The sequence below is a fragment of the Apiospora phragmitis genome, assembly GCF_038363925.1.
Source record: "Apiospora phragmitis strain CBS 135458 chromosome Unknown utg000006l:1.0-5683423.0:1.0-5690449.0, whole genome shotgun sequence".
Lineage (NCBI taxonomy): Eukaryota > Fungi > Ascomycota > Sordariomycetes > Amphisphaeriales > Apiosporaceae > Apiospora > Apiospora phragmitis.
This window is the reverse complement of record NW_027117404.1, coordinates 212,662-240,283: the sequence shown is the minus strand read 5'-3', so window position 1 is coordinate 240,283 and position 27,622 is coordinate 212,662. Positions and strand designations below refer to the sequence as shown.

Below are 27,622 nucleotides of genomic sequence, written 5' to 3'. Positions count from 1 at the left end.
AACGCAAGTGATAATCGCGGGCTTAAGACGCCTAGTAGCTATACTGATATCACCTTCCTACTTGAGTAATTCGAATATGCAATGCGAATTTTAGGGTGTTACAAATGGCAGAATAATTACGGGGAGGCTTGTCATGCAGGCGGCTGACACACAATACGTTCCAAGCGCTTACGGCCCTGGCTTGGATACGCCGATTACTAACGCGTGACGATGCGGGTCTCGATACCGACGAATCGCGTTGCGACTTTAGTTTGATATAGTATCATATGCGGGGGAGAAGGTAGATGAAGGCAAAGGACCGTGTATAAAGGTGCACAAAGGATTGGATGATGGAGCCAGCCAATTTTGCGAAGCCGCGGGCTAGTAATATGTACCATCCTCGTACGGTACTACGAAGCGAAGCGAGCTTTATTGGGAAGGTTGAACAAGCATTCCACTGCATCTCAAGTGCTGACTGACACTATTCGGATCGGGAGAATTTTGACTGAATGCAGGGTAAGACTTCCGCCTTTTGTATTCGTGGACTCGTGGCCTTCGTCGTCGGGGGCAGGTTTGCTGAGAAAGGGGGACAACGAGGTAGGCTAGTCACTTTGCTGAGAAGCTCTGCCAACGAGACCCGATGCTTGGACTGTGCGGGTGGTGCATGGCCTATGAACTTTACCTTGTCCTAATGTGCTCTCTGGATATAAAAGGCGGGTGACGTTGCCTACCATCTTGGCCTTCAATGTTCACAGCCTCAACCCATACACATCTATCACGCCAATACCCAGCCCAGCACTCACCCCGATAACCCTTAGAGCCAGTGAGTTAAACAAGATCAAGATCATCAGAGACAGACCGAGCTCCTGGGGACATATACTGACGTTCCACCAGATCAAAATGAAGTCTACTCTTTTCCTCGGTGTCCTGGTAGCAATGTCGGGCTTCGCGGCCGCTACTCCGGCACCTGTCCCGGGTGCGCTAGAACCCCGTTGGAGATGGTCTACTTGGGCTGATGCTGACAGTTCTGAAGAAGGTGTCATGGCTAAGCCCGGCGCTACTTCCAAGCTTGCAGCCAAGCGATGGGCGTGGACCAAGTGGGAGGACGCCACCGAGGATACCAAGGAAGAAGTCGCAGCTTAGCTGGGGTCCGATGCTCCTATGTCACCGAGTAACTCCTCATCGTGCAGCGGCACTCGACAGCGGTGAAGGGAGGTGTGGAGGCGAGGAGGGCCGTTGGGGAGAGGCTTGAGGAATGCCGATGGTGTATATTTTTTGTCATAAGGACAACCACCAGTTATTTAGTATCCTGGTCGAAATTTGCCGAAGCAGTCCCGCAAGGCAGCTATTCGCACTCGCGCATTGGAATCAAAGTATAAAATGTTGATTAATATATAACACTTGGGCGATCGAAGTACTGCATACGCGTCTTTGACATCTTGCCGTTTAGAAAAGGACTGGAGTTTAATTCGATGGTAGCAACTGGTTATTGCATTTAACACACTAGATGCAGCGATTCACTCATAATTCTATGCTGGTCTCTCCATGACACCTATTATCTGCGACATTCTATTTAAACGAACTCCAGGTTGAAGGCCTTAGGGCCAGTGTAGACCTGTCGGATGGATGGGGGGGCGCCCTGCATGGCGAGCTCTGAGGAGGGAATGGTGTAGACGCCAGTGGTGTTGCTGATAGGGGACACGGGCGCCGACACGGTAAGCTTCAGGCCACCATCTGCAGTTTGTGCGACCGAGAATGTCTTGGACGTTTGGTCGCACTTGCCCTCCCATGGGCCGACCTCGGGCAGTTTGCCATCGACACCGCTGAGAGCCGTAGTCTTGCAAGACTGGGGCTCAGTCTGCATGGTACCGGGCTGGAAGATGCCGAACTCATAGCTACCGTGCAAGTGTCAGTCGGAAACGTTCTCGTAAGTGCTTAGGGTTAAGCTTACAAGCACTGGACGCTGTGCTCGATACAGGCGGCGCTGAAGTCGGAAACCTCGTAGACGGTGGAGCGCTTATCGACACCAGCGGCCGAGGCGGCAGCGACGAAGATGGCGGCAGCAGAGTACTTCATTTCGAGGGAGTGGTGGTGGGTGGTAGATGGGGATATATAAAGCCGTTAATAGGTGATGCAGTGATGCAGGGTGGTTTCTTTTAGTCCAACAGGAAAGCGAGACGGGTATCTTTATACCAGTAGAGCGAGTCTCCTTGCCCCTTTTTCCGCAGGTCTCCAAGGCGCTAGCTAGTGCAAAATCGTTGCCTCGGCGGAACCCAGCATCTCGTATTCAGCGTTTTGTGGGGGGCGATCGCCACGTCGCCTGCACCCATTGGACCGGCTTTTCCGCCACATAGTATCAAATCGTGTAACCAGCCTTCAGTTCCTTGCGCGATGCTACAGTGTTGGGACTAGCGGAAAATAAGTTTCATCGTGCGGTGGTTGTCGTCAGTCTGTCTCACGTGGAGTAAAGACGTATGTGTTCACCGCCGAGGGTGCAGCTACCAATGGTGAATGCACAGCTAGGAGGGTGCGGACTATTTCACGCTATCCTGGATGGATCAACACCTGGTCGAGGTGGCGGTATGTGCAATGGTCGGTTGGTATGTTAAGGCATGGCAGATACCAAAAAAGAGGTGATGACAAGAATGAGAGCGATGTTGGCCTTTCACCGCGGTGAAAACGCCTCGCCTATGCGCAATCTAGCCCTGCAAGTTGAACCCATCAACGCAGGCCCCTAAGCCCACTCGGCGCCGGGCCGCAACAACTGCTCCTCTGTCCACCATGGATCAACCGCCGTCAGAGGTGGCTTGGCAAGTTACTCAAGTCGGCACTCTTCATTCTGTCCTTTGATGCATAGAGTTCATGCGGGAACCAGTCTGCCAGCCGTCCAGCTGGGCGTCCCGGGGCGGCATCCAAATCGCTGTTCTCACGGCCGCTCACGATAATGCCGAGGGCCATGCCGGAGAGCCAACTCCAGACCATGCCTTCACCCGCGAACCCGGCCACTATCCATTCTCCACCATTCACATCACTTGGGGCTCTGCCTGTGACTGTTTTGTCCAACCTCCCGACAAGGGGCAGCATGTCTCTCGTGAAACCCAGTATGCCGGACCAAGCCTGCCGGAGCCCGCCACCCACACCCCAGTTGGGCGAGAAGGCGGCCGGGAGTACACCAGATATATGAGCCAGTGTCATACCATCTAAGGGTGCCCCGTCATCGGAGACGGCTAACATATCAATACCCCTATTCAATGTACAAACAAAACCACCGCCCAACATCAAGTCACCTTGACTCTGCCGTGACTCGCCATGTTCCGGTGGCCGTTGTGTGACGTAGTCGAATCCATCGCCGTAAATCACACTCCATGAACGATGGGGGCCATGTTGCTCGGGGAATAGATTGCCCGGCTTTTGGGCCGACATGTGGGCTTTGGCGGGGGTGATCTTACGACGCAGACCTGGGACGAGATGGGACGCAAAACCGTTGGTGGCGTGGACGACATTCCGCGCATAGACAGTGCCACGGGTGGTCCGCAGGGCATAAGGGTAACCTCTCGGTGCCTCGGGGTCCTCGGTGGAGATGCTCTCTACGGGTGTGTGTGTCTCTATCGCGAGGATGTCGTGATATTGGGTCAAAAGCCGGTGCCAGATGGTTGTTACGAAGCGGTAGGGCCAGAGCGCGCCGGCCCTGTAAGAGACGGCTCCATATACGCTTGGACCGGTGCCGAACTTCTATTAGCACAAGCCAGTTAGCATTTCCGGCCTCCCAGATGACCCGGACTCACATACCTTCTGAGCCTCTTCACGTTCCCAGATCTTCATCTCTTCTTCGGGGAGCATAGGCTCCGTTTCCTTAACTCCTTTGACGGCGTCTGCGAATGATGCACTGTCCAGGAACAAATCCACAGTCTCGACCTCTCTGGCTTCGGCTGCATCGATTCCTGTAGTATTACAAAGTTCGAGAAGGAGGTCAAGATGTTTCCGCTGGAACCGTGTCAAGGCGATGGCTCGATCTTTGCCCACGTGCTTGGCCAAGCGCGGGTATACTGCCTAGGGAGCCGTCTTTATATGACCGCCGTTGCGGGCCGTGGCGCCACTGCAGATATCCCTGGCCTCTAGTACCACCATTTTCTCGACACTGGAGCCCTTGCTGGAGTGCAAGAGGGAGTGAGCGACGGCCGCACCGCTGATGCCTGAGCCTATGATGGCGACATCGACCTCGCGGGGGAGTTCGGCAGACTGGTGCTTGACCAAGTCTGGATACGGCGGGTCCCTAGTCCAGTATGGCGTCGTAGGAATGGAGACTGGGGAGCCCGGCGAGAACGCCGCACGCTCATATGCTTTCGCGAAGTCTAGGATGGGCGTCAGTAACATGCGGGCAGACGAACCGATACCGGCGAGGGCGGAAAGGACGGTACCCATCCTTCTAGCAATCAGAAGGATGTAAAGCGAGCACGCCAACTTGTATACGATGTTTTAAGGATGCAACGGGTCACAACCAGCGGAGAGTGGTTGGTTAGCGGACAGAAGATGGCACCTACTATGTCGCCCCACCCTAAAACCTACTATGTACTTACAGCTTCTGCCAGCTGCCATGTACCGCCAGGTGGATCTTAGTCAGAGCTCCAGCTATTTGACCAATTAAAACAAGTGCATCGGTGGGGCTACCTAACGTGACTGTATGTATGCTGATCGGCTCGAAAAGAGGCTCGTATGCGCGTGCAGATCGGCTTTATTAGGAAGGCTCCTACGGAGTTGTCTCGGTATTAGTAAAGGTGGTATTGTGGTGTGCAAGGCTGATTATTGATAAATTTCAGGTACGCAGCTAAAAATAGGTGTGGCGTGAGTGGCCGTGCAGTTTAGCTTTTAAAAGTACATAGTAGGTTTTAGGGTGGGGCGACATAGTAGGTGTATCACATCTCTACTAGAACGCTGCCAACAATCTCTCGCACACTCGAGAGACGAAGATGACGATGTGTCCAAGGATACTGAATGCGACTCGAGGTTCGCAGCCCTCCCAAAGCTACTGAAGAATAGTGATCAAAGCGCTCATCATTGCCCCAGAGTGGGCTGCGAAGTGAAGCCAATTGAAAAGGTGCTCAATTTTCGAGAGCACTTTGGATCGCGTATGTATTGGCATGGAGATATATGCGGTTCAGACTGTTACCATTTAGGGCTGTATTTCAATCGGGGATTGGAACGATTCTTGGGAACACACGGGGGAAAGATCGAGGGACCTTTATTTTGTCCTAGTTCAACTAGTTGTTACTTCATTGGTGAGAAGGGAGTCGGATGAAGAGGCGGCGGATGTCCAACGCGACAATGGAGGACCGTGCAGAGATGGAGATCGTGGTGAACGTGCCCAACTCTATCGCGACGTCGGTCAAACGATCGAAGCGGGTGAAGCCCAGCGCCAAAGCACGAGAAGCGCTTCTCTCGAATGAAAGCGACACATCTATCGCGTCGTGGTCGGGGTGTCTCGTGGGTGCTGGCGCCCGATTATTCGTATTCTGGAACGTAGGCAGCAGCCGAACGTGACGACTAAGCCGGTCCCCTGCAGCTGTTCAATACAGGAGGTCGTTTCCGCCAACGATGTAGCCTGAGAACTTTGTAAGGTATTACCCTACAGGTTCGTCGTACTACCCCGTAGTGAGCCTACACGCTACAGAACAGAAGTCCACGGACTCTCGAGACGATGGGTGTAACAAGGGCAGTAAGGGCTTGGATAGTATTCAGCTAATAATTAACAATGGCACTTCTAGGGGCTCTGGTCTTCCGTTCTTCCTCTCCTTTTAGGAGGGTGATTCGCCAGGCTTATATACACCTAGTCTGGCATTCTTTTAAACGCCCCGTTATCCTAGCAGCCATATCCTTCAAGAATGTGGTTAGCCGTTGGGGCGATATGCATGCCTCCGTTGGCATGCGTGTGATAATGGGAGACCAGCTGTTGCCTAGCACAGTGCCCGCTGCGCCAAACGAACCGCAATGCAGCTAGGGCAACTCGAAAGACAGAAGACATTACTGAGATGAAGACGACGAACTCGCCGCATATCCATAGCGAAAAGAGTCGACGAGGCTATAGAAGCCGGCTGATTGGCAGAGGCAGAGAACTGGAGCACCGGCGGTCTTCAGGTGGGACCCGTGAGGCAACAGATTCCGCGCCATGGGGCGGTCATGCCTGCGAATGGCCCCATTCACTCCGACACTCCCTGTCTCAAGCCTTATGCCTGGTCGAAAAAGGTGTCGGCCAGGGGATCGGCGTCGGTCAAGGGGACGAACCGCTTAAACAAGGCTTTCACCTGTGACAGCCAACCCGTGAGCTTTTGGGCCTGCTGCAATAACATGGTCCCGATGGCAGCAGAACGGTCTGCGTCGGAATAAATACTGGGTGACTTACAGCTATTCGGCCCTCTGTGCGCTGTTCGTGTACCTGGGGTTAAATTGAGACACCCTAAGATCTCTGCCATACGAGGGCGAAGGTAGACTTACTCTTGGCCGTGGTGGGTCAGCTCGGATCGGACAGCGTCGACCTTATCCAGCAGCCATCGTGAACCAGTTCTTGGGTATGGCCCGACGTTCTTCGTTTTCAGTACAACGCGTGGACTCGATGGGGAGGAACCGGAGGGACCTATAGCGGCGGGGAGCGGAAGGGGCCTGAGTCGAGGCCTTCTCGGTCCTCGAAGAAGTTGGGGACGTCTGGAAAGGATAGTGAGGCCTAGTTTTGAGGCCGGAGCTGCGTGGCAAAAGGAGCGACGGTGTTGGGCGCAGGCGTGGGCGCCAGTGCGGGTGTAATCGCGGGCGCGGCGGTGGCGTGGCTTGCTGATGGCCGGCCCTGGCGTGGCTGGCACGGACGCGGCGCATCGTATCGCTTCGACGGGAGCATGCCGGCGTGGATGGAAGCGATAGGCGATGGAGAAGTTACTAGTGAAGGAACAGCAAGGTGACGAAGAATAGTGGGATATGCAACCAACTGAGGGCTTTGACCTTATAACTGGTATGCATGTGGCCACAATCTGGCGATGCTGTGGTGAGTAGGCTGGAGTGTCAGACACGGAATTGGCTCTTCCAGTTGGGACGTTGACTCATAACTTCCACGTGTGGCCAGAGGCGAAGTTCCGGACGAAGTACGCTCATCAAGCATGGCTTAGGGTTAGTTGGTAGCGTCCGACTAAGCAGGCGTGCAGCGGAGGCGCTGAAGTGAGCCGGCACCGAATGCGTCCAGCAGTATGTTCTTTCGGACCTTTGGCCTCTCGTGAGAAAGCGGCGCATCTCCAGCAGCCGTCCGTTGCGGACTTGCTACGTGTGGGAGGTACTGTAACGGCGGTCGGGCGTGGATGCTGACTTGGAGGCATTCTCTGTCCTACGATCCAACTAGCCTACGATGCCCCATTAGAGAACCAGAGAAGCCGAACGAGGTCGAACGGGGCTAGGATCTGGTTCTGGATTGGCACTGTTCCCACCCGAAGGCTTATCGTAGCCTGGGAGTTGTTTAGAACTGGCCAGTGCTTAAAGAGGCGGTACAGGGAGGAAGTAAAAGAACAGATAAGAGCCCGAAGACTTATATTGGACTTGACTTAAGGAGATCCTGACGGCCAGTTAGGTTGCCGCATGCGCTATGGATTGGCCTTGGTACTAGAAGCACATTGATAGGTGGGAAATCGTATGTGCCTTGCTGCAGTCGGCCGTGGCGACTCTCGCAAATTCAGCCAGACCAGGCCGGCATGACGAACGACTGTGCTTTCCTGCCAGTCATCCTCTAGGTATTTGGAAAGTCAACTTGGTGCCGTGTGCGCACTACGCCATACCTGGCCAGGCGTCGTACACATAGCCACGCTACATCAGAACCATTCTGAGTACTCGATGCTTGACCCGAAGATTGCACGGCTACGACGCGAAATCGAAGAGCTCGCGCGCGAGAGGGAGGCGGCAGAGGCACGAGAGGAACAAGAGCGACGCGAGAAGGAACAGCTCAAACGCGAAAACCAACCGACTACGCTGGATGAATAAATACCTACAGAATTCCCCCACACCTACCTCTGCAAGGACTTCAAGCTTGCTGACAAGTCTATATCCTCTGCAGGCTCCACAAGAGTCGATGGCAAATTCTACCTAAAACGGCTTCGCCCTTGAGCCTAGTTTGCAAACTCACTAAGCTGTCCCACCACCCCTCCGTACACGCTTGCTTAAAGAAATAAAGAAATCCTTGTAAATTAGACCTCGCGGTTCACTTGACGCGAGCATAGGCCCTTATTTTTGGCTCATCTGTGACACCATCCGGGAACTCCAAGATATTGACCGCGGCTATCGGTATGGTTCCCTCCGTCTTGGCCACGTCCCTGACATCCAGTGCCGGGTGAGCGAGGTTTTGGCAGATAGTGGCGAGGTCCATGCGCTTCGGGTCGGCGGGCCCCCCGTTGACCAGAGCGTCGATGACCAACTCCGTAGCTAAACCGTTGAACATGACGCTCTCATGGGTGCCGAAATCGCCAGCAGGGGTGTTAGGACAGACCTCCTGGTTTCCAGTGTCAGCGCGCTGTTTCATAGGTATGTAGGTAACCCCAATGTCCGTGCATACCTGGATCTCGTTATTGCTAACCCCCACACCCCGGGCGTCGAGCAGAAAAGCAGACGCCCCTTTGCCCTCCTGCGGCTGCACAACCTCGTCGAAGCTGGAACTGTAGATGGTAGTGGTCGGTACGTAAGCCGAGTCTCCTCCGCCGGCCCGCAGCGTCTTGATTAAGTTGGAGTTGGTCTTCTGCTGGATCAAGGAAGGCCCGAGGGGAATGCGGTCGATGATGGGAAGGTCCGTGAGAGCAGCTATGAGAGTTCCATGGAAATCGGGTGAGAAGGAGACAAGCTGCTTGGTTGAGGCGCGAACCGAGGGCCAATATTTTAGAGCCCACTGCGTTGCCAAGTTTCCCTGTGACCAACCGACAATCGAAATCTGCTTTCCCGTCGTAGCCGCCATATAGTTCACGGCATGGGCGATGAACTCAGCATTGGTCTGCACGTCGTCAATCATGGCTCCCGGTATATTGAGCCACACGGCTTGTCCGATGGACGCATTCTGGGCCATGATCTTGATCATGTTCCCCTCAAAATGAGCGCCAGCAAAGCCCCCTGTTCCGGGCACTAGGAGAACTGGATTGGCCGCTCCGGCTCCCGGAAAGGTATCCGGGATGAAGATGGCAGACCGGAGTTCCTTCTCCGTCTTGGTGAAGGCCGGGTCTGCTGGATTGGCCTTGGGGAAGACGGGAGTAGGTGGGGCGGGATTCGTATTATTGAAGGAGTTTATGGTCCCTGGCGCTCCGGGGCTGTTGATGGTCGTCCCGAGAGTTCCACTGACCTGGAGACCATTCTTGGCCAGCGCAATGCCGCTCGTGATGAGGCCGGTCGGTTTCGGACCGAAAACAGCCTTGAGCATGCTGACGGCTTCTGGGATGGTTGCTGGTGTTGCTGTCGGGGACGTACTGGCTATACTCGAAGCCGCCTTGGCCAATTGGCCTTTGAGTCCATCAGCAATGGGAGCGATGGGGTTGAAGCCAAAAAGGGGCTCTGGCGCAGGCAATGGGGCAGGGGCAGGAGCGGCGCCCACGGCGGCGAGGAAGTTCAAGAATAGTAGAAGAGACATCGTTACAAACGACTGCTTAGTAATGGAGAAACGAACTTGCGTAGCAGCGAAAGAACTCATTGCGCCCAGTTTCCCCGAATACCATGGGTCGCAATGGGCTGGCTTAGTATTGGATCAAAGTTCATAGGAGAAAAGACAAGATCAACGTGTCCACATCACTATACTTATACCAATTTGTTTTATAAACCTCGCTGCCGCGTTCTGAGATGGCAAGGACCTACACAGCGAATGTGCCTGTTCATCAGGATCGGGTTGCAGGCTGAAACAGGGGTTCAATTGAACAAATGCCCAATGATCAAAGCATCACCAAGTAAGTATACACGAGGAATGCCTAGAGTCACGACTGATATCGCCGGCCGACGAAGTCGCACGGCTTTCTATTGGCTCTGGCCAAAAAGAGTCCCACAACACCACGTTCGCTGCCAAAACATGATTCGCCACCGACGTCGCATGAATGCGAGTTGGGATACCATTTCCCCACTCCCAATAACGAAGCCTAGTAATGGGGCAGGGGTCAGATACACCAATCGCATTCTATTCAATACAACGGTCCAATCGTAAGCAGAGATCAGTTTTCGCAGTCTTTTCGGCTCCCTATCCGTGCTGACCAGGGGCTGCCACGTCGGTCAGATCAGTGCCGAACGGGCACAAACGGGCGCCGCCACACAACCAGTCGCTGAGGGTGATGTGATGATGCTGAGTCATTGGTTGATGTGGATATGGGCCTATAGCACTGACACCTATACCATCATGCAACGTGCAACATGCGAGCTACCACTCGCAACTCGCGAGAGCGCACATCATAGATTGCGCGCCTTATATCGCGTCCTATATCGATGTACGTGGTGACTGGTAGGTGCAAGGAATTGAAACTCGAAGCCAACCTCGTGTAGTGGCCCGCTCCTCCGATTGCTTTATCTGCCGAGGTCAATCGTCATAGACAATGAAGGGTAAGGTGGATCGTCGCCAGCAGCTGTCCTGCGCCTGCATAGGCAAGCCAAGATGGTAAACTCCCCAAACCTACTAAATAAGCTGCACACCCAGTGCCCCCGAGCAATGTTCGTAAAATGTGGCCGTCGATCGCCGGCGGTATGTTATCTCGTAGACAGCTAGACATTTAACAGCCGTTGGTGGTGACTAAATGAAATCAAATTAAACCCTCGATTTGATTGGATCTCTTTGTTTGCAATCCTGTCTATGATGAAGAAGCATCGTGAATGGCAGTGTGCTGATAGCCCCAGCCTCGGCGTAACAAGCGAGAGCTATTTCATGAGTGTCTACGGCGGTTAGGACAAATTAAAGCTGGCCTGCAGCCTCAGCAAATGTATTTCTCTCGTAATAAGGACGAAGAATTGCCCAGTCCGAGAAATAAGCTGACAGCAGAGCAATGCCTCCCAAAGCTTCCTTCTCCCCCGACAGCAGCTACGCTGGCCGCAGACGACTGTAGAGCAGGCTACACTTCCGAGAACAAGCCTCGAGCCGATTCGCATCATGTTTTATCCGGCACCCACTGCGCGCGTGGGACGTGCATCGCTGTTTCCATCCGCTCGTGTGTCGGGTTCCAGTATGCAAGCGCGCTGAAGACTTCGCAGTAATACCGCCCAAGCACCCGTGTTCTGTTCTGTGACAAGCCGCTCTTGCGAACCTTGCCTTTCTGCCTCTTGGTGTGGACTATGGCGAGGTCTATAGCTATTCAAAACGGCTCGGGCAACTTGCTGGACCTGCTCTGCTTCCACCTCCTTGCTGATCCGGAACATGCTCCGGATCGGCTATCTCCCTTCTCTCCATATTGAGGGGACCATCCTTGCGTGGGGCTTTTGGATCGATATAACTGTCGCGTCTTGTACGTCCTTGTCCTTTGTTAGGCCACCGTGAACTGGACCTTGCTTCCTCACGTTGTTTTAGATAATACAGAACAGTCTAGTCATGGTGTGATAAGTGTCGACGAAACAAGTCGTGTGGTCGTCCGCAAGGAACACACTTCAGGACGCTTGCCTTGCAGCCATAGTGGCTGTGCCCCTGTTTTGCGCATCGTCCACAGGTCAAGAACTAGTATATTTATATAACCACTATTATCTGATTCCGGGGACCTCCAAAATTTTCTGATACCGTGTTTCGAAGACACCTGAGGGGTGACGGGTTAAAAGCGCGTATAGACTAATGTAGGCACATAGGTAGTATTGACAAGGGCCTGGCGGCAGTACATGTGTGACCATATCATTGGTATGGGTAGACAGTACGTGCATTTACTAGTGTTCTATACATGGGTAACCCACGTGTATTTGCAATGGATGGATGGCCAGATTACTTTCCACATTGTGAAGTGTACAAGGAGTTGTGTTGCACTAACTGCTATTGAGGGGACCTAAGTTCCTCTCTCTCTCATCCATCTTTGCTACCAGATACCAGCCGAGTCGTCACGGAATACAGGCCTCATTGCAATATTGCCTGTTCCAGAGTATTTGTCACTGTATGCTGAGAAGTTGGGACCACCATTATAATTAGTTGGCTATGTACAGTTGGCTATCCACTATTTTCCGTGAGCTGCCCGCCAGCCTATGTTCAAGGTTGCGAGGGATATCTCTAAACCACCACCTTCTCGTCACTTTGCTGCTTGTCACTTAGGCGGGGCCTCTAGAGATCTTGAGCACCCACCCGAGGTTTGGCGACTCTGGACCGGTAGGGGGGAAATTAGGCAGTGGCGCTCTGAGGCTCCTTGGACATCTCCAGGTTCAGGCCGGTGCAGGACATGAGGTCGTCGTCGCTGCTGGTCGTAGTCTGGCAGTGGCCGATGCACTGGGCGCGGTTGGTATCGCAAGCGGCGTTGCGCTCGGCATCGGTGCCGGCCTGGGCCTTGCATACGGAAAAAGTCTTGGTGCAAGACTCGCTGCGGCGGGCGACGGCACTCTGGGGCTCCTTGGACATCTCCAGGTTCAGGCCGGTGCAGGACATGAGGTCGTCGTCGCTGCTGGTCGTAGTCTGGCAGTGGCCGATGCACTGGGCGCGGTTGGTATCGCAAGCAGCGTTGCGCCCGGCGTCAGTGCCGGCCTGGGCCTTGCATACGGAAAAAGTCTTGGTGCAAGACTCGCTGCGGCGGGCGACGGCACTCTGGGGCTCCTTGGACATCTCCAAGTTCAGGCCGGTGCAGGACATGAGGTCGTCGTCGCTGCTGGTCGTAGTCTGGCAGTGGCCGATGCACTGGGCGCGGTTGGTATCGCAAGCGGCGTTGCGCCCGGCGTCAGTGCCGGCCTGGGCCTTGCAGACCGAGAAGGTCTTGGTGCACGAGTCTGCGGGGGCAGCCTGGGCGACGTAGGCCATGATGGCGGTAGCGATAGCCAGGTTGAACTGCATCTTGTCGGTTTGTGTTGGGGTGTTGTGGGGGAAAGAGTGACTTGAGTCGATGGATTGAAAAGGTTATATCAAATGCGTAGGCAACAAAGGCGTAGAAGTGGTAGTGCTGGTGGCGATGGTGGTGATGAGCAAAAAAAAAAAGAGAGCTGTATTCGGAGGAACGACGTCTTCATCTTATAGCCAGGACGTCTTTCTCGGAAGCTCTACGTCGCAGCGTGAACGGTCACAGCGTAGATCCGAGCGTTGATGCGTGGATACAGGCATTAAGGCATGGCGAATCTCGAGGCTGACACTATGCGATCGACACGTCACAGTCCATGACAGTTGGTCGAGCGGTCAATAACAGGGGCGTCTTGCTCGTATTAAGAGACTAGGTTAGGTGGTAAGTTGGTTGGAATACCCACCAACCCCGCAGCGTCAATAGAACTTACGGGTAGCTGTAGGGACTCCCGCGCCCGGTTGGCACGACGCCCTCGGTCGGGACAAGATTGGCAGTAGTCCAATCTCAGCGGGCGGTTCATGCACACGCTGCTGCTGTCCAGCGAGTCCAGCAATGGAAATGGGCATGCCGTGGCATGTCCTAACGCGGCGCGATGTGATTGCTAGTGGTTTCTAGTGGCGCCGGCCGCTGCCCTGCCATTTGGGCTGCCGCCGGCTGTCGTTTCCTGAGTACGGCTTCCATCCAGGCTTCTCCGACCAGCTTCTACAGCTTCCACGGCTCCCGTAGACTTCTAGTCCGACGCCCCGCTCGTTATGCCACAGATATGCCGAGCTGATCCCGACGGGTAAGGCTGGAGTGTCACTTGAACCCATAGCCTCAAACCCGGGGCGGCTGCACTCGGCCGATTTATTCTTAGGGGAAGGACGGCTTCGCTGCTCAGGACCGTATCCACCAAGTACCCACCATCAGCTCGTATCCCCTTCAATACCCTTGACCGCCAAATACAGCTCAAACAGTGGAAACAGCTTTTTCTGCAGATGGTGAGAGTTCCTCACTGGGAGCTGGCAACAGCAGAAATAGAGGTAACGGGCTTGTCCCCACTGTTTGAGCTGTATTTGGCGGTCAAGCGGATACGAATTCGTACTTACGTAATGCGGGCCCCGGCAACAACGGGCGTGGCTGCTTGGCAGCTTTGGGTGCTGGCTGTCTCTACTATGTACTATAGGTGAATGATGCAGGGGTGGGCACCCCAGCCGCTGTATCCGAGGACGCCGAGTCGCTGGTCACGACAGATGCATCGTCGCCATCGTCCTCGTCGTCATCATCTTTCACCTGGTCGCGAATGCGAGGCTCCGCATAGCCATTGGTCGTCATGTACAGCTGGACGGCCTCCGAGGATTTCGCGTGTAGCGAGGCAATGGCTTTTTGTCTTGACAAGATGTCTACGTGGTTGAGAACGGCGACGACCTACATCGGCGTCCTTCAGCAATTGAACGCTACTTTTTCAAGATTCAGAAGGACTTTCATAAACACGTTGAGAGCAACAAAGCTCTCACTGATGTGGCTCAATTTACTCTTCATCTTGCGGGACAGGATTCCGCGCTGTAAGGCTACAATAGTCCTTCTCTTCCCAAGGACTTCGGTACTTTGTATCTAGATGGGCAGGGACATGTGGATGGTTTCAGTCGTTCTCGAGGCAGCACTCTCGACCGCAGGGCCACCAACAGAACAGAGCGAATGGTCCCATAGGTCAGCTCGTGCACTTCCACGATAGGCACGTTCAGGCTCATTCATGGCGGTCAGCCTATAAGCTAAAGCACCCCTCCACGGACCACCCCTTCGCGGACCAGAAAACCTACCAAACACACCCTTTCAATTCAAAGTCATTTCTATAGCTAAAATTAGTCAGGATATGCTATTTTTTAGTATTCTTAATAATAATACAGTCCTCTGTCTCCGTTCCATCGTCTTCTATTCCCTCTGTATCGTTCTGCGGCCTGCTTAGCACCTTAACGTCGGTGGATTCGTCCTCAAATATAACCCTACCTTTTAGCCTCCGCTTAGCCCGTTGTATATTAGCTATACGAATAAATCGCTATCCCGGTATAATTCTTACCTTTTAACGTATTTTAATAGTTTTTTTATTAAGTTTAGCTTAAAAATAATTAATTTAAACTTCGAGGCTCGCGATTTTATTAACTTATTTATTAAGGGCCTTATTAGCTTTATAAATAAAGAGTTTTTAAAAAAGAGGTTAAAAATAAAGTTTATAACGACTAGTTTTCGATTATTATTTCTTAATATTTAATTATTAAAAAGTGTTTTAATAAGCGTTAAAATTAATTCGGCGATAAAATTAAGCGTTAATTCTTTATTAATTACCGGGGGTAGCTTTAAATATAGTTAAGCGACACCTTTATCCTTTAAGATAATATATTTTAATAATAAAGGTTTCGATTAATCCCGTAAATAAATCCTAATTATTTTTTAAGTATTTTAAATTATTGAAAGAGTTAAAACGTTAATTTTAGCTTAACGGTATACTTTTAATATATTTAATTTAATAAGCTTAAGTCTAAAGACCGCGTTTAAACATACCCTTAAAAAGATTTTTAGCCTTTTTTTTAATAGCTTAAAAACCCCTATATTTAAAACCTGTACGATATAATTATAATATAACTCGTAAAAAACGAGCTATATTTTATTAATAAAATAAAATTATAAAAAATCTTCGTTTATATATAAATTATAGCCGTTATAAATTAAAACGACCTATTTATTATCGTAATAAAACCGAATATAAAGAATAAAAATATCTTAAATTTAATCTAATACTATAAGATTATTAGTCCACCTTCTAAGTAATACTTTAAACCGCTAGTTATCTTAAAAATAGCCATCTTAGTCTAGAAACTACTAAGCTAGCTGACGGTGCTACGGTCACCCTATGTAACGGCGACCCTAAAAACTAATAATAATATTACATAATAATAATACGAATAATTTAATTAAAAATTAATACAAAATCTTAAAAACACTATTTCAGTCCCGAAACGCTTCTATAACACTTTTAATCTTAGATTCAGAGTTAGATTCAATTACAACGGCTTCCGGCGCCGACAATAGAGGAGTAACAGCCTGAGGTTCCGGTGTAACGCTATTTATCTCCCTCTTAACTGCCATAGCATCTCGTATACGCGTAAACTTCTGGTTAGGGTTAGGCATTACTTTTTTTCTCTTTTTACCTCTTTCTTTCTCTAAATTACCTTCCAAAACTGACTTTTCGTGCTCTAGTTGGCCGATCTAGCCGTTCAAAGTATTCAGACTTTTTTAGAGCTTCCGGAATAAAACCCGGCGCGTCGCGTTATCGAAAATAGTATTATTACTACTAAGCGTATCCGCTAACTCTTTAATTTAGCGGCTGGTCGTAGGTGTTAGTAACGCTGTGGAGGAGAATTGTTTATCGGAAACGTCGGGGGGAGGCTTAGATGGTCCTGCCTTTGCCTGGTCTTCTATCCTCCGGTTCCGGCTATTGAGGGGCTTGTTAATATCGCGAGGGAATATACTAGTTACGGCCTAGCCGCTAGTTATTATATGCGGCCGAAAGGTAAACCTTTTAGCTAGCTCGTAACACCGGAGGAAGTCCCTCTTGCTTATATTTATATTATTAAGCCCCATATAGTATAGGGTTACCTTCCGGTGGTAGGTATCTTTTAGCATATTAAAAGGACTAAGATCTAAGGGTTATAATAGGTGCGACGAGTGTGCCGGAAAAAAGAGAAGCTATATTTTATACTTTAAGCACGTTATAATAAAGTCCTCGCTTACGTGGCTAGCGTGATTATCTAGGATAATAAGCCGCTATTAGTCCTCGTTTTTAGGCTTTATATGAGGGATGAAGACCTTATTTAGCCACACTAGGGCCAGCTCCTTGTTAGTCCAGCCTTTAGGGGATGCCGTAAAGACCCAATCCTCTATAGCATCCGTTAGCGAGTCCTCCTCCTCCGGAAACTATTGCTGCTGGACCTATTAACCCTTGAATATGATAAGAGGAGGTAAGGCTCGGCCTAAAGCGTTGTTATATTTGACCACAGAAGCCTATTCTCGGTTAAGGGAGTCTGTAACTAGTATTTTTTTTATTCTAGCAGGTTTAATAATTATTATATTCGTTTTATAGCCGAGCTGGTTATCGATCTTGTCGACGTTAAACCGAAACTCTAAAGGGATCGATTTTAGAATAAAATTGTTAAGCCGCTCGAAAAACTCGATAATTTTTTCTACGGAAGTTACGTTAAGCTTTAAGAAATCTATCCTTTTAGAAAAAATAGTACCGATAAATGGATAGCGAGTAATAAATCTTTTAACCTAGTGTTTACCGAGGATTATATTAATCCCGTTAGCTTAAAGGATCCGTTAGGCGAACATCCGGAAGATAACGTGCGCCGGTAAGCAGCCTAGATCATACTGTATAAGGTACCAAGTCACGATCTGAAACTCTTCCGCTATTATTAAGGCTTAGAAGGACTTATTCCGTTATTTTATAGTTTTGCGGCCGTAAATCCGAGCCCTTAGAATTATTCTAAGGATATTATGCTTCTCGGCGGCTTGTTTTATTAACGAGCTATTTATAACATCTTGAATCGCGCGTTATAGTGCTGACTCGTTAAGTTTACGGCCTATCGGAAAGAGGAAAAGAAAAGAAAAACGATGGTATTATTTAATTGACTATAAATCAAAAGCTGACTGGTTTATATACTGATTTATATGTGGTGCTGTCAGGGGTTATCTAAATTTAGGGGTCGCCGTTGTATGGGGTGACCGTAGCACCGTCAGCTGGCTTAGCTTTAGACGTCGGCCCCCTTAAAAATAACTAGCGGCGGGAGGGCTACCCTATCACAGCCTACACACTCCAGGGCAGTAATCCATTCCCCTTTCTCGACGTCTTTTTTAAAAGCCAGATAACTAGTAGCTTCGGCAACCACCCAGTGGTCACCGCTAACGCCTTAACCGATGCCCATTTCGTCGGTATTATAGAAGCGTTTAAAAGGGATATTAGCCAGCTCCGGGGCATTAAGTCTATCGAAAAAAACGTTAATATTAGCAACAGTTACCCCATTAACGCGGCTATAATTAATTATCTTGGACCTGGTGGTCTTAACGGACTCGTTTCTAGCTAAAAATCGGGTATGCCAACGTTACCCTAGCGTATAGGACGCCCCGGAAACGTTCAGCATCCGTTGGGCCATACATCTAAACTTGACGAGCGCTGGCGCGAAGCCTAGTCTGGCCTGGCCGATGGCCCAATTCGCCAATTAGGTCTCAAGAAATGGTAACAATGCCTGCCGGTCCTTATTCAGCTCTTGTCGCGTCGGTATACCGGCTAGGCGCCGCATGACGTAGGATCGGTCGGCATCCCATCTACGGACGGCTTCGCGAACACCCAGTCCGAGCTTTACGTCACGTATCGCAGCCTGCGCGCGTCTTTAAGTGTTAAACGACGACATGGAGAAATAACCAAAAAAAAACAAATAGAATAATAGTAGTATATATAGTTAAGAGGCAAAAGTGGTAAGAGAAATCCATATTATTGTCCAAGGGTCCAACGCGTTTATAGAGCGAAACGCGGTGGTCCGTGAAGGGGTGGTCCGTGGAGGGGTGCTTTAGCTTATAATTGAGCACATCTCTTGTAATTTGCCACACAGGATCATTATCCTTATTACTAGCGCTGCGTCTGAGGACTCGCGACATTGTGACTAATGCTCATTTCTTCAGATAGACGCAAAAGGCTGAGTAAAGTAGTTGGCAGCGAAGAGGGTATCAGGTTTCTGAGGCTTGAGGAAGGGACATGCAGAGTACGTAGGAGTTATCAAGGTGCGGATATTAGAGGTATGTGGTTGTCAAGAAGGAAATTCCACTTCTGTGGGCAGTTTCGATATTCTAACCCAGCAGCAGTCACTGTGACAGAGGTAAGTTGATTAGTTCTACCGAAATTCCACCATGTGGTGCAATTGTGCTGTTGTGACTTTTCGGAGCAAAAGGGGAAAGGGTTTGAAATATTGGACGGGGAAGGTACGGAATCATTTTCGTCCCCCACACATCTGCCCCTGAAGTCCTTCGGAAAAGTCTTGCACCCGAACACCTCGTTCTCAGTTGTCAGTGAGCATGAGCCCGCTCCAAGTGCTCGTATAATTCCAACAGATGGTGAAGGATTACTTGATTGGCATAGCAAGAGCCTCTCCAAGGAATTCTACGCCAAAGGTGCAGACCCTCGGCCTCATCTTCTGCTGTACAATCCCATCGCCGCTGTGGTAAGTGACAGCTCCCCTTTTCTCTATTGAGTGTGCGCTACTAATCGATCATTCAAACAGCTGCCATAATTCATTAACATTTCTGTCCCCTCTCGTCACAAGTATCAAGGATATGTCCGCTTTTGTGACAGATAGCGTTGGAGGCATCTGGGGAGCATTGACATCCAGGATGATAACTGGCGGATGCTGTGTTGCAGCAGATGATGGTCCGAACTGCCCCTCCAAGATTCACGGGATGGCTCTCACGGCTTTCGTTGATCAACGGGGTCTGACGCTCGATCTAAACCGAACAACCAGCAAAGATTGGAAACGCTTGTCGGTTGTTACAATGAATTAGGCCTACCTGGTGAAGTTCCCTGATCCTCGAAATCAGCCACTTCTGCCTGATACCATGCCCACAAGGTTTCCAACTTATGAGCAGCTCTTCGTCTAGAATTCATTTGTTCATCCCTGACACCCAAGACGAATTTTAATGAAGATATGGATATGGGTGAGTTCTTCCACTTTAATGTCAGGTTATCTCGCCATTCTCTGGTTCCCCATCCTCTTCCCTTGCCTTTTTCCAGATGGCCTGCATTGAGGCCTTGGAAACTTTAGAATTTCTGTACTCGTTATGCTGTTCCCTCTACCCAAGACACTATACTGGCATTTTTTATGAAGCGACCAGTGGTAAGAATAGCTAGTCAAGCTTATTTACTCCCGCACCAGGAAGCAGCTCGCCCACCGTTAATCCTACAAAGGCAGGATTCGACCTGGCCGTCCGAAAGAGACCTACATCCGTCATTCCGGACGAGCAGCTGCAGATGCCCACCTCCAAGGCGGGAACAGTAGTGAGCTATGCTTATGGGATACGCTGGAGAAGCGGCAGATCAGCGTCAATAGCGCCGCCACCCAGCGCGTCTTCGAAGTGGCATGGCACCTTCGCAGAACTGTTTCGCGGCGGCCACGTCGAAATGAGTTGGAGTCGAAGAATCGAAGGCGACATCAGGACGCAAATTCGCATTTTCGAGGAGAACAGCGAAGGCCAATACACGTCCATCAAGATACCCGTTGCCCAGGACCTTCTGCTACTGCCGGAGAGGACCGGGCGCCATGTCCTCTTGAGATGGACCCTGCCTTCCCATTGGGACCTCTACACAGCACCCCAAACGGCATAGCTGGCAGGATGGAGACGTATGCTGATTGTACGCCAAAGAATTGCACCTATCAGCCACGCAGCCTGTGTTGGGACAACTCGCTGGTGTACCCCGTCGATACGAAGCAGCCTTTTCTGTCGATGCGGAGTGATATGAAATCCTCCCGTGCCAGGGTAGATACTTGTCTAGGAAAACCTGATGGATTCGGTACATAGCGCTAGCATTCGGCGCTCCGGCTTCATACCTGCCAGCGTGCCTGTAACCCAAATGATGGAGAATGAACAAATTGAGAAGACGCGGCTGGTAACATTAGGTTAGGTAGGTGCAAGCAGGAGATTAATCGACAAGGATGAGGTCTTGACCGAGAAGAGAGTCGATCAATTGGGCCACAACCAGGGGAGTCCTGTTTGTTGTTGTTGCTTCTTTGCGCCATCAGCAGCGAAGGGGGGAAGACGGAGAAGATCAAGCCGAGCAGCAGCCTAGTACGCCGCTGTCCTACCCGAAAAGCCAGGCCGCTCGTTATTCCATTTCACCCTCACACAGCCCCTCGCTTTGCGTTTCGAAACGGTTCGCTATGCCAGAGGCCAAGGCTTTGATATTTGATCCCTCTTGTCACATGCATTCCGACTATTGGAATTCGCTTCGTACTCTCAGCTGCTCAGCGTCGGGCACGTCGCGGCTTTGAGCGTAGTCTTGAAAATCGTCACCGCCCGGCTTGGCCCCTCCAACAACCAGTTCCAGTTCGACAAGCCCGCTCAAGTCGGTGCTCTCCTCACCAGCGGCTTCTCCGTCTGCGAGAACAATGTGCTTCAGGTTTGCCAAGCTCAGATGCGGTTGAGCAACATTTGCAACCTGATAATGCCAATAGCAGCGATCCTCGTGCTCTGAAGCAAAAGCGGCAGTTGACATAAAGGCCAAGGCAGGAAGGTACAGACCTGCAAGGAGTTGTTTTCTGGAGGTGCCATTCCGAGGGAAAAGTGAGAGGTACGGAGTAGCGTCACCGTCGACTTCATCCATCCAGGCAAGCTCGAACACGAGCACTGCTAGTGCCTCGACTCCTTCAGGCACTGGTTCGTCTTCGTCTGGCCTTGCTTCTGTTTCAACCTGATCATCCTGCTCCAGTTCCCCGCATTGAGGGTGATATCTGACACACGTCTACTGACATTGCATGCGAGCATTCAGCAATTGTTTCCTCCGTTCCCCGTCGATCTTCTCCTTCAGCTTGAGCTCCTTGAGCTCATGCTGCGCGTGCTCCAGGTCGTACTGATGCCGCGACAGCTCCAGCTCGCGCTCGTACTCGCGACGGGCGTTCTCGATGCCGTCACGCTCGGCTTGTATATCATGATGCGGCGGGCTCTGGAATCACATATATTCATTTCTATTATGGCGTTGGATGGTGGCTGCATAACAAGGAGTTGGTGTGTAGGGACGTGATCCGCTTTAATAGTGACCTTGTCGAGTAATGCCTATATTGATTTCGGAGTGCAATTGACCCTGCACTCAAAAACCAACTTCTGGAAACGAGGGCATAGTCCACCACACACAGAACACTACCAGTTGACATAATTAGGTACCAGAAACCAGCTCCAAGGACGAGAAGTCAATCCTGTGGGGATCAGACCGAGCAATGCGAGTGTGGCTGGCGACCAAATCTGTGCGCATCATACGAACGTCCACATGTCGTTCTGCCCTCGGTCCGGGTCAGCGGCCGGGCTGTCCTTTGCCAATGCTGCGGACGCGCATGCGGACAATGCGACCCTCTCGATACTTCCATCTTCCTCGGACAGCAGAAGTGGACACAGACCTCTGCTGCCGTTGCGCTGCTCCCGTGTCAGTTCCCCGCGCCGCGAATTCTTGAGGACGAATATCCAAACCTATAAGTCTGCAAGGTGGAGACACTCATTGAAAATGGCGGCCGACGAAGAAATGGACGAGAGGTACGCGGCGCACGATCTCTCGGAGAAGGCGCTCGGGGGCCGCCCGATCCGCGTCGGGAACGAGGCGCGGGACGGCGACGCCGTGGTGGAATGATCTGTGCCGCTCGCCGCGGGCTATCGAATCAGCCCGGCCTCGTCCCTGTCGAGTGCCAGGTTCTGATTTAGTGGCACAGGGTGCATCATCAGGGGCAGGTTTGGATCCAGTGACCAAAGACGCACCGCAAGTTCTTCACCTCGGTCATCATGGGCATATTCAACGGCTTTACCTTCTGGCAACTGGGCTATCTGCCGTTGAGCCAGGGAACTAACCATAATTTTGGCATCTGCAAAAGAAATATGAAACAATAGCGACAGGTCTTTGATGTCTTAGAGTGTCGACATAGAGACAGCGTCAGAAGAAGAAAAGGAAGGAGAAAAGGAAACGAACTCGCGCGCGTACGTCTGCTGCGACGGCGGGCTCACGGGCGCTTGGTTGTGGGCCAGGTAGCGGTCCGTCCGGTTGGCGAACGGCGATCTCGACTTGGGCTGCGGCAGCGGTCGCGAGTTGACACACCGAAAACGCAGACGCAGACGCCGACGCCGACACCCCACGGGCAGACCAGGGCACTTGCGACTACGCAGACTCGCACAAGAACAAAGACTGGCAGGAACACGCAGTAGCGGTGGCTGCCGCATATGCCAAGGAACTTATGCGCACCATGAACGCAGAGGAAGTCGAAGGGGAAGCCCGAGCTGAAACGATCCGGCCAGCGTCGTCTTGGAGGTGCCGCTGGATCCGGACAACACCGAGGCCGTCAGCCACAGCACGTACACGCGGGGAAGGTGTCAGAAGCACAATCTTCAGGCTAAGGATCTTACTCTGTATCTCACCTAACTCCTGATCGAAGGAGGAATATGCGTTCGCCAAAACCACAATGAGAAGAGCCTGTTCGAGGTTCTCGCGGTTTTTCTTGTTCGCGTCGAACTCCCCAAGGCTCTTCTCGACCGCAACTTGCGCCACGGGAGCTTTCCCTTAGACGAGCTTCGCATCAATTGAGTCGACCGGATTTAACAATCATACTTATAAATCGCATTGGCAAGATGGGCCTCACTACTGAACAATCCGGTCCTTTCGAGTTTCGGAACAGGAATTCCTGGGCTTCCGGCTTCTATCTACTGTCAAATCATGCTACTACACAACGACTTGACGTTTGAGCGTTTCATGAAACAACTGCAGTTTCCTGTAGTCACCACCATCTTGTCTATTTTCTCTTCATGTCTTGGCTGAAGCGTGTCCAACAACAGAAGAGATGCTCAACGGCGCGATCCACCGCTTCGCAACCGACTCGGTTATGAGCGGCTTGGGCAGCTGCGACAGGTAGATCATGACGATGTCGGCCGCACCAAGCTGCTGCGGGACGCACGGGAGCACTCCGAAGACGCCGCGATTCTGATCGAGAAGGCGGAGAAGATGACCACCCAGAAGTCCCGATCGAGGTCCGTGTCCTCGACCGCGTCCCTCGCGCGCGCGCGACAATCGCGACAGTCGCATCCGGCTCTCTGGTGATTACTCTTGCTGATCAACTGTCACGACCAACACGCGTTCTGCCGCGATGGGACCTTGCCCGTGTGTAATGTAAGCAAGATCTGCACGTCCTTGTCCTCCTCGAGCCCGGATCCCGCATCACCCGACGCCTCCATGGCCTCCACTTCCGCGTGAGCGCCGTGTCGACAACAAGTCGCACTATATCCCGGCGCCGTCCATTCCCACCTACGACGAGGCCGTCCACAGCTCCGCCTCCAACAACGATTGGCAACTGCCGCCGCGCTCGCCCGCCGACTTCAGGCCCGATGCGGAAACCGAAGCCCGGATCTTCTCTCCACTACCACACGATTGCGCCCAGACTTTCTCGTCCCTGCTGCTGCTCTGCTTGAATGGCGTCTGGCTTCTCTCGTCGTTGCGGAATGGCTTCTCTATTTCTTAGTTTATATTTAAAAGCAAGAGCATTTGAAATTTGTTTAACACTTCCTCCATACATATGTTGTACTAAATATAAAAGTTTTTTATCTCTGACGACTGACTCCTAGCAGACTGCGGCAGGTTTTGTGAATGCAAGGCGCACAAGAGCTTCGAAGACTGCCGCGCCATGTGCGAGGCCGCGCAGGAATGTTTTCAGTTCCTGTACCACGACGGCCTCTGCGCCTCCAGTCTCTCCTTCAAGCTGGGCAAGCCGAACCGGTGGGGAGGGTAGATGCGAAGTCGTCGCCGGCATCACTGCTATTGCCACTTCAATTGGTCCTTCGCGAATGGCACTTCGCTCTTGATAATTGAGGTTCCGAACAACACAACCTTCTTATATTTCCGACACGCGCAGGGAGCTTCCATCTACATTCGCGTCTCTCGAAATGCCACCGACAAAGCCTATAATCCGACGCGTACAACGTTCGTGGTCCATTAAATGATCGTTATGGTTTCCCTCTTGCTAAACACAACCGGATAGAGGTCGGATCCGTGGTCTAAGTCCTGAATGAGCAGTCCCAAACGCTCATATGCTCCCGGCCTCCGAAGCGATTTCCCCAACATTGACCAAGTTCGCTGGTCACCCACCTTTTCAAGCACCACTTCGCAATCACAAGTTCTATGAAGAGGCTCCCACCAGTGGCACCAGTCGGCCACGCCAGCCGTCAAGTTCCAACAGCTCCTGGAGCATGAAGACTCCTGCGGCGGCCACCGTCAGTTATGATCCCATACCGCTCCCATATTGATCCTTAGATAAGCCAATCATGTTATCTCTATTTTTTAGACTGGAGTTACATGCAATCAATCAAGGGGCTTTGAATTGTCGATTGTATCACGTTACTCACCACTGTTCCCCAAGTTGCGCCGACAGATAGATTACTGACGCATTCTTGATATATGCAGCCGTCTGGGCCTGGGGGGCCAATTTTCACCACCTCTTACCTCGTCAACTCAGATTTCAGGATGGAACAAGGCAGACACATATTTATGACTTTTCTTCGTTATTCGTTGAGTTGAGAATCCGTCGACCTGGGCCTACGAAAGCCCCCGTGCCCGGGGCACGGTGTCCGGGAAGGGGCATCCCCCCATACCCAGTGTTCCGTCGAGAGGTGCTCCGGCTTCGTGCACCAAACCCAAGCGCCGGAGGGCTGAACAGGACAGCCTATGAAAGGAGGGCAGGGCTCGCTTGGCCGATGGGGTACAGGTGCCAAATAACAACAAACATCTATCGCTTCGAACCTAGCTGGACCCATCTCTAGGACTATGAACTTAATCAGACACGACTAATACAAGAAGTCCAGAATGGGTTATAAACGAGAGGAAAAACGCTAAGAGATTATACTTTAGCATACTCATGAAGCGGGCGTAATTTTAAAGAACATGGTAGCCTCAGCCACCAGTATACATTTTAAGCAACGCTTTCATCACACGACTCTACACATCCTCCTTGATGCTCCTCCTCCACGCCTGCTTGACCTTTTCCAAGAGCCCGCCGACCGTCAGGACGTCCACCGCCGTGCCCGCCAACGCCTTGCCCACCCTGAGCGACCTATCGAACGCGTCCCTGGTGCCGCTCGCCCGCGTGAAGTCGGGGCTATGTGGCCCGTTACCCTGCGGGCCTGGGACGATTGCGAACCCGGGACTCAGGCTCGGCATAGCGTGGCTGATATCGCCCTGGTCGGTGCTGGCCCCGCTGCGGCCGAGCATCTCGTCGAGGTCCTGGTCAGATGGGATCCTCTGCTCCGACGACGAGGGTAACAGCGCGTTGAAGTAGCGCGCGTACGCGGCGCCGAGCGGCCGGTTGGGCACGTGATCTGCGTACGCCATCCCAGGCGTAATCTCGAGCCGAGCGCCCGTGGCAGTGGCGCCGGCCGCGAAGCAGTTCTGGACCTTGACCAGCAACTCCTCGAGGCGCTTCTGGGTATTCGCGCGCACGACGAAGTCACCCGCTGCGTACGCGTGGATGATATTGGGCCGCGCGCCGCCGTCGGTGATGTTGCCCTGGACCACGTCGCCCGCCATTGTCTGCTGCCGCAGGACGGAGAGTGCGTTGTAGGCCGTGACGAGGGCGTCGAGCGCGTTGATTCCGAGCCAGGGGCTCGCGGCCGCGTGCGCCGCGCGGCCAAAGTATTCGACGCGCAGGGCCGTGTATGCCGAGGTCCGAGTCAGCGCATGGTTACGGGCGATGCCGGGGTGGGAGATAAGGCTGAGGTCGACTTTGTGGTCTTGGTAGGCGCCGGCGCGGAGCAGTTGAATCTTGCCGCCTCCACCTGTGGCCGTTTAGTGGATGCTTGGGTATGCAAGGTCTCGGAGGGTCTGGAGGCGATGAAGATGGCTGGATTCACCCTAAGTCACTCACCTTCTTCTGCCGGTGTGCCCAATAACACCACCTTTCCTGCGAGTCCATTGGTCTTGATAATCTCGGCTGTCGCTACCGCCCCTGTGACAGCGGCTGTCGCGATGAGGTTATGTCCACACGCGTGTCCGATTCCTTCGAGTGCATCTAGTTTCCGTTAGTGGGTAGCTCCAGTAGCGACTTAGGGTTGACTTGCCCATCTCGCAATTAAAGGAAACCACGGGTCCTTTCTTCCGACTGTCCCATACAGCGACCCAGGCGGTCTTCATGCCATAGGCAGAAGGCGTCACTTTCCAGCCGTCGATACTTTTCACGAATGTCGTCAAAGTCTCATGTGCGATAACCTCCTTGTATCCCAGCTCCGGGTTATCGTGGATCTTTTTATTAACCTCCCATAGGTTCTCCGAAATGCGGTCGACAGCATCATTGATCTCTGGCAAGTAACGGGGGGTAGACTGCGAGGGCCTTGGTGCCACATCTTCGTGGGTTACCACCACGAAATCGTCGCCATCTACTCGCATCGTGTAAGGCGCCGGCACGGAGGCTGGAGCTTCAAACACAGAGGCGTAAGGTTGCAACAGTCTGACCAAAATCTTAGTCGTTGGCTGGTCTGCGGCAGCGAACTGTAGAATGCTGGAAAAGGTCCACGGAGCTACGGTCACGTTGTTACCCCGCAGAAGTACGAGCCGATGCATTTCCGCGGCCGACCAAAAGGCCCCGCCCCCGCATGTCTCCAGCTCTCTGGATTGAAGCTCGTCGAGTCTGCCGAAAGCTCCGGCCGGCATTTAGGCTATTACCATTTGTCCTCCTACAGGCTACAGTCGTTTCCCCTATTGCAGACTCGATACTACGTTGCCAGAAGCATTGGAGTCGCCCAAGCTCGGGTCGATGCGTGGAGACTCCATAGGCAGCTTTCCGGAGCCTGAAAGGCATGATAGGCTGACACAGTTCACTGAAGTGATTCAGCTTGGTTGAACCATGGGC

At 52.1% G+C, this 27,622-nt stretch overlaps 10 protein-coding genes across 10 annotated transcripts; 3 read left to right on the top strand and 7 right to left on the bottom strand.

The window, feature by feature from the left end:
- Positions 1-879: 879 nt before the first annotated feature.
- Positions 880-1,122, top strand: PG994_005336 (uncharacterized protein; the record flags this gene model as incomplete). Its single annotated transcript, XM_066856745.1, has 1 exon — positions 880-1,122. The coding sequence occupies one exon, from the start codon at positions 880-882 to the stop codon at positions 1,120-1,122; it is 243 nt and encodes an 80-aa protein (XP_066716014.1).
- A 430-nt stretch (positions 1,123-1,552) lies between these two features.
- Positions 1,553-2,055, bottom strand: PG994_005335 (uncharacterized protein; the record flags this gene model as incomplete). Its single annotated transcript, XM_066856744.1, has 2 exons — positions 1,553-1,874; positions 1,931-2,055. The coding sequence occupies 2 exons, from the start codon at positions 2,053-2,055 to the stop codon at positions 1,553-1,555; spliced, it is 447 nt and encodes a 148-aa protein (XP_066716013.1).
- Positions 2,056-2,775: 720 nt separating this feature from the next.
- On the bottom strand, positions 2,776-4,401 carry PG994_005334 (FAD dependent oxidoreductase-domain-containing protein; the record flags this gene model as incomplete). Its single annotated transcript, XM_066856743.1, has 3 exons — positions 2,776-3,711; positions 3,769-4,025; positions 4,053-4,401. The coding sequence occupies 3 exons, from the start codon at positions 4,399-4,401 to the stop codon at positions 2,776-2,778; spliced, it is 1,542 nt and encodes a 513-aa protein (XP_066716012.1).
- Positions 4,402-8,203: 3,802 nt separating this feature from the next.
- On the bottom strand, positions 8,204-9,610 carry PG994_005333 (uncharacterized protein; the record flags this gene model as incomplete). The annotated part of the gene is made up of 1 exon (XM_066856742.1): positions 8,204-9,610. One exon carries the CDS (start codon positions 9,608-9,610, stop codon positions 8,204-8,206), a length of 1,407 nt encoding a protein of 468 aa, XP_066716011.1.
- Positions 9,611-12,301: 2,691 nt separating this feature from the next.
- Positions 12,302-12,961, bottom strand: PG994_005332 (uncharacterized protein; the record flags this gene model as incomplete). The annotated part of the gene is made up of 1 exon (XM_066856741.1): positions 12,302-12,961. The coding sequence occupies one exon, from the start codon at positions 12,959-12,961 to the stop codon at positions 12,302-12,304; it is 660 nt and encodes a 219-aa protein (XP_066716010.1).
- A 1,153-nt stretch (positions 12,962-14,114) lies between these two features.
- On the bottom strand, positions 14,115-14,483 carry PG994_005331 (uncharacterized protein; the record flags this gene model as incomplete). The annotated part of the gene is made up of 2 exons (XM_066856740.1): positions 14,115-14,369; positions 14,424-14,483. 2 exons carry the CDS (start codon positions 14,481-14,483, stop codon positions 14,115-14,117), a joined length of 315 nt encoding a protein of 104 aa, XP_066716009.1.
- A 5,207-nt stretch (positions 14,484-19,690) lies between these two features.
- On the top strand, positions 19,691-20,367 carry PG994_005330 (uncharacterized protein; the record flags this gene model as incomplete). The annotated part of the gene is made up of 2 exons (XM_066856739.1): positions 19,691-19,700; positions 19,919-20,367. The coding sequence occupies 2 exons, from the start codon at positions 19,691-19,693 to the stop codon at positions 20,365-20,367; spliced, it is 459 nt and encodes a 152-aa protein (XP_066716008.1).
- A 606-nt stretch (positions 20,368-20,973) lies between these two features.
- Positions 20,974-22,025, bottom strand: PG994_005329 (uncharacterized protein; the record flags this gene model as incomplete). Its single annotated transcript, XM_066856738.1, has 3 exons — positions 20,974-21,281; positions 21,510-21,702; positions 22,014-22,025. The coding sequence occupies 3 exons, from the start codon at positions 22,023-22,025 to the stop codon at positions 20,974-20,976; spliced, it is 513 nt and encodes a 170-aa protein (XP_066716007.1).
- Positions 22,026-23,572: 1,547 nt separating this feature from the next.
- PG994_005328 (uncharacterized protein) lies at positions 23,573-24,247 on the top strand (the record flags this gene model as incomplete). Its single annotated transcript, XM_066856737.1, has 3 exons — positions 23,573-23,640; positions 23,702-23,889; positions 23,934-24,247. 3 exons carry the CDS (start codon positions 23,573-23,575, stop codon positions 24,245-24,247), a joined length of 570 nt encoding a protein of 189 aa, XP_066716006.1.
- A 1,469-nt stretch (positions 24,248-25,716) lies between these two features.
- PG994_005327 (Peptidase M20 domain-containing protein 2) lies at positions 25,717-27,423 on the bottom strand (the record flags this gene model as incomplete). Its single annotated transcript, XM_066856736.1, has 3 exons — positions 25,717-26,552; positions 26,642-26,785; positions 26,877-27,423. 3 exons carry the CDS (start codon positions 27,421-27,423, stop codon positions 25,717-25,719), a joined length of 1,527 nt encoding a protein of 508 aa, XP_066716005.1.
- Positions 27,424-27,622: the final 199 nt, after the last annotated feature.